The sequence below is a fragment of the Triticum urartu genome, chromosome 5 (genome assembly GCF_003073215.2).
Source record: "Triticum urartu cultivar G1812 chromosome 5, Tu2.1, whole genome shotgun sequence".
Lineage (NCBI taxonomy): Eukaryota > Viridiplantae > Streptophyta > Magnoliopsida > Poales > Poaceae > Triticum > Triticum urartu.
This window is the reverse complement of record NC_053026.1, coordinates 578,978,668-578,983,927: the sequence shown is the minus strand read 5'-3', so window position 1 is coordinate 578,983,927 and position 5,260 is coordinate 578,978,668. Positions and strand designations below refer to the sequence as shown.

At 44.4% G+C, this 5,260-nt stretch overlaps 2 protein-coding genes across 2 annotated transcripts; both read right to left on the bottom strand.

The window, feature by feature from the left end:
- Window positions 1-325: 325 nt before the first annotated feature.
- LOC125506099 (mavicyanin-like) lies at window positions 326-1,094 on the bottom strand. The gene is made up of 2 exons (XM_048670973.1): window positions 870-1,094; window positions 326-764 (listed from the first exon to the last, which is right to left on the bottom strand). Exons 1-2 carry the CDS (start codon window positions 1,039-1,041, stop codon window positions 463-465), a joined length of 474 nt encoding a protein of 157 aa, XP_048526930.1. The 5' UTR covers window positions 1,042-1,094; the 3' UTR covers window positions 326-462.
- Window positions 1,095-3,973: 2,879 nt separating this feature from the next.
- Window positions 3,974-4,610, bottom strand: LOC125506098 (blue copper protein 1a-like). The gene is made up of 2 exons (XM_048670972.1): window positions 4,433-4,610; window positions 3,974-4,293 (listed from the first exon to the last, which is right to left on the bottom strand). The coding sequence occupies exons 1-2, from the start codon at window positions 4,608-4,610 to the stop codon at window positions 3,974-3,976; spliced, it is 498 nt and encodes a 165-aa protein (XP_048526929.1).
- Window positions 4,611-5,260: the final 650 nt, after the last annotated feature.

The following is a 5,260-nucleotide window of genomic DNA, read 5'->3' as shown; positions in this document are numbered from 1 at the left end:
TCCCACGGCACCATTCCCGTACCTGCTATCCCATCTTCTGGATTGAAAGAGCCATCCACATTCAGCTTCGCCCAGCTCACCGGCAGGGGACTCCAGTTGCAGGTCGGGAATGGGTTATGGAGTACATACCAGTGCGCTCGAAATTTCAGTGCACAGGAATTTTCTAGAGTAATGTCTCCTAGCATTTTTGGTGAGAATCTCGAAGCCAGAATGAACTATAGATACAGGCACGGGAGGTCCCGAGCACGGTAGATTTTCCGCCCCGGATCAACAACAATATTAATGGGCAATTTAATTTATATAGGACGAGTCGAGCAACTAATAAATCGTCATGATACGGGGAACATTACATGAATCCAGCAGTGTGATTGATCACACCGTACGTGCACGATGTGACTAGTAAAGAACAGACACGAACAACGTAGTTGATACAGGGCGCTGGCCGGCAGCGGCAGGTCATCATCACTTGGAAACAAAGGGCCGCCTGGACTTGTGAGGAGTAGACGACGATGGCACCGTCGACCACGGAGCTGGTGCAGGCGCAGGCGAAAGCGCGTCCGCGGCGAGGATGGTGACGTTGAGCTTCAAGCCCATCTGGCAGTGGTTGCCCACGGTGCAGATGAACCACCTCCTCCCCGCGTCGCCGAGGTGGACCTGGTCGGCACCGGACCTCCAGGCGGCGCCGCCCTTGGTGTTCTTGCACGCCTTGAAATCCGGCCCGCTCACCTCCACCACGTTATGGAGGGCCTTGTTGTACTTGAACACTGCAAGCACGCGCCCGCATCTCCGTGAATCAGTAAAGCAGTTCAATCTCGTTTGTGCAGCGAGAACGAAGGGCACATGGTAATGGCTAATGGACGCATGATTACCTAGCGCGTCGCCGACCGTGAACTGCTTGCTCTTGGACCAGGTGGTGTAGTCGAACCCGAGCGTCCACCCACTGCCGTCGCCCACGGGGTGGACAGTGGCTGAGGCGGCGAGCAAGGGGAGGAAGACCATGGCGAATGCCACCGCCACGACAAGCATCTGCTTGGAAGCCATGGAGATCGTCGAGCCCCGAAACTCAAACTACTTCTTCCTATTTACTTACTGCTCTCAGGCTGTACTATGGTGTGATGACTGATGAGAACAAATTAAAGCACACATACGTGGTTATATAGAAGTGACAATGATCTTGTACATGCATGGGAGAAATAGTCAAGACACAGGGTGGAACTAGTAGCCCCTCGTCGGAGTTACCAATGGAGGGGTTGTATTGCATGGTTGACACGGTCCGCATCTTCCTTTGCAGCCCTTCGTCCAAATGTCATCTGAGAGCAGAGGTTTGACACGTTCGCCAGACCCATCAGGACAGGAGCAAGAAACAACGGGTAGTAAAAACAAGATTTCAAATACTAATTTTGCTCTCTTGTATTCAATTGATGAATGAAATTTTCGGAAAGAACAAATATGTACCTCTGTGTTTACACTGGCTCTCTTTAGAAAAGCCTAGCTACAATTACTGATCGATTTTGTTTCTCTTTGGAGAGCTTGATACGCTCCACGTTACCTCACTACAGCTAAGATGAGGTTGAAATCAAAGAGGTGGAGGCAAGAGGCTAGATTTAGTCTTCCTGCAAATTATGCTAATCTTATCTTAGCGATGCCACATAGAATAATTGCTGAGATGAAAGAAAGAAAAACAAAAAGGGCATGCCTTCTCTTAGCTAAGAGTTGATCGGTTTTTTTTAAATGCCATTATGGCTAAGAGTTGATCTCTTAATAACAAAGATAAGACATTCGTCCAATCATACAAGATGCTTCCTTAAATTCACTTATTTTCTAGTTTAATTGTGATGGTCCTCTAATTTTGTGATCTCCAATCATTAATTGCTAGAGAATGCACAAAAAGATCAGCCATTGTAACAAATCAATGAAAAGATATGCAAGATTTGTGATGAGAAAGGACACCACTTGGTTGCGCTCGTGCGCTCCACCTCTACCAGGGCGCACACGCTATTATTGGAAAAGCTTTTCGGTGTCTCGCAACATTCCAAGTAAGGCAAAAAAGTGGACGCAGATTAATTGAGATCGAGCTCATATGAGCTCAGATGAACAAAAAGATTTAAAATACTCAGAAACTTTTATGGGAAAAATTGATAAATGTTATAAATGCTTGCAAAGTTTTATCATAGAATGACATTCGTGGAAGTCGTGGCAAAAAACAAAACAAAATCAGCATTCCAAAATTAACCTTTTTGGAGCATCAATTTTTTTTGCCACGACTTCCACGAATGCCATTTCATGACGAAACTTTGCAAGCATTGGAAACATTTGTCAAAGTTTTAGAACAAAAACTTTCAGAAAATTTTGCATTTATTTTTTTAAAAATAGATTTTACTATTCACTCCAGCTTATACTCCCTTCATTCCATAATGCAGTGCATATTAATTTTTTAGGAAGTCAAGCATGTCTATGTATGACCATGTTTATTGAAGAAAATGTTGACATCCAAAATTCAAATTTAGTATCACTAGATTCATCATGAAGTGTACTTTTATATTTGATTTATTTACTATTTTATATGTTGGTGGTTTATTTTATAATCTTGGTCAAACATAGACATGTTTGACTTTTGCAAAACTAAATACGCACTACGTTGTGGAACAAAGGGTGTATGAGCTCGAGTTGAGAAGGACACTTTCGCAAAGAAGTGGTTTTTACGTGATCCCTTTCTCACTTGCAGAGACAATCCAAACAACCAGCGTGATACTACCAAGCTCAACTATACATACATATACCGTTTCTTTTGCTGGGGACATACATATATATACCTTTCAAAATAGACGATGTGAACATCATGCAAAACCTATAATGGAATGGAAATAAAAAATCATATTATTTGTTAGTGGCGTGTCCAAACTATAATTCGCCTAGCTACACTGGAGTTCCTCGTCACTAGACATTAACACGTTCCTACGAATATTTTTGAAAGCAACTTACTATGATAAAAAGCAAGTTTTACACTGTAAATCAGTTTTTTCTGTCGCAAACTGATAGGTTGATCATTTTTGACAAATGTGTGTATGGAAAGCAAGATTTTTTAAGTAGATAATCTTTTACACGTTGTTAAAGATATTTTTGTACAATTATCAGAGCTTGGATTAATACTTTTGAAAATAAAATTAGTGTGATGAAAAAGCAAATCTGTAATATGAACTTGAATTTCATCATACTAAATTACTTTTAGACATTTGTATATGCACTAAAAATTCCATGAAAGTAATTTAATGATATGCAAACATATATATATATATATATATATATATATATATATATATATATATATATAGAAGAAACTTGAATTTTACCCACAACAATTCGTAACAAATGATAGGTTTGTTGGCTTGTGGTGGAAAAGCATGTTTATATCAAAACTTTATTTTCGTAACACAAGCTTTTATATTCCACAGAAATTGTGAAGGCATCTTTTGGTGGCTATTTTAATGAGATGCAATCAACTATATAGGAAAAACTTGCTTTTAATCTAAACAGTTCTTAACTTATCAGTCCAGTCTAGAAAAGAGCAAAAAATTTAAGTTCGAAACTTTCTTTTGGTGACACGAAGTTGTGTTTCGAAAATATTTGTCGGAATATGTCCTCAGGTGAACTAGTTTCGAAGATCTTATCTGTGAGGAACACAGCGGTCATTTACTTTTTTGACTTCGACACTCGGGTTAAAGTAATTCAAACTAGAAAAATTTAATATGTTTACATGTCGGTGACATCATCTATCTTGTTCAACACTGATAACTTTACTAAACAAATGAAATTAATCTTTGGCCAAAGAAAAATGCAAGGGCTCAAATTAGAGAACAACAACGAAAATGCTGATACATAACAGGCAGCACGACCACATACACATATACACTAAAAAAACACGACGCGACGCTCTCGGTCGCTCACATATATAGAAGATCGTTGGGGTCGTAGCCTAGAGCACGAGTACGGCCATGGCGAGCGCAGCGACCGCGGCCGCTGCCTCACCGAAGCGCGCCTGCAGCTTGCCAGCAGGGTTGGTCGGGGCTGGCTGGGGACTCGGCGGGGCGGTCTCGAGGATGGTGATCTTGAGCTTCATGCCGTCCTCGCAATGCTGCCCGACGCCGCAGAAGAACCACTTGCGTCCGGCCTTGTCGAGCGTGACCCGGTCCTCGCCGGTGGCCAAGACGACGGCGTTGGCCGGCTGGTTGCACTTGAGGAAGTCCGGCCCGCCCACCTCCACCACATTGTGGGCGGCGCTGTTGTACTTGAACACTGCAATATATTAACACAAGAGCGCGCGGCGAGCAGTTTAGTTTCCGACGGAACCAAGACAGAGAGCGCGCCGTGTTGTGAAGCATGGCGAGATGGATCCGCGGCGCGTGGTCGGATTAATGGTTGTGTGATTGCTTACCTAGCGTGTCGCCGACGACGAACTGGTTGGTCTCTGCCCAGGCCGTGTAGTTGAAGTTAAGGGTCCAGCCCTTGTCGTCGCCGACCATGTGCTCCGTGGCGACGGCGAGCCCCGGGAGGAAGGCCACTGCGAGGGCGGCCGCGGCGACCACGGCGACGAGCATCTGCTTGGACGCCATCGGTCACTGACTGAGTAAGCAGCAAAACTTGTTGCTAAAGGGGAAGGATCCTGTGATGGGGTGGACGCAGCTCGTGTGTTTTGCTTCTAGCTCTAGATTTGCATGTATATATAGGGAGGGAGAGACAGAGATCAGTGATGAGTACACGTACGTGGTACGTATACGTATAGTAATCACCGTTGGCACTGGAGCGCTTCTTGTCTCTGACTGGACCTATCAGCTGGCAGCTGGCCGATGGCGGCAATGGTGTGACGAATTGAATGCGTCCGTGTGGTGCCAAATGTAGCATTGCCTTGGTTTCATCGGAACATAGGAACAGTATGACCCAGATGCTGATTATTGGTCGTGTAAAATAAAATGTCGTCCTCCTCGACCTGTGTTTCATGGGTGTTGGGTGGGACGTGGCCTTGCTTTGGCACATGTTTTTAGTGTAGTGGGCCGGCCAGGTTCGTCGTCGACGTTAGGGATGATTCGCAGCGTGGCAGAAGAACATCATCGCACCGGAACGTGCGTCACATGGCGCGTTGTTTTACGAAGCGGTGCAATAAATCCCCTCGCGATCTTTCAAAAAAATAAATCCCCTCGCTCCGGTACTGGGGGCAACAAGCATCATAGGATTCAAGATCTGAACGATGGTATCGACCACCAGC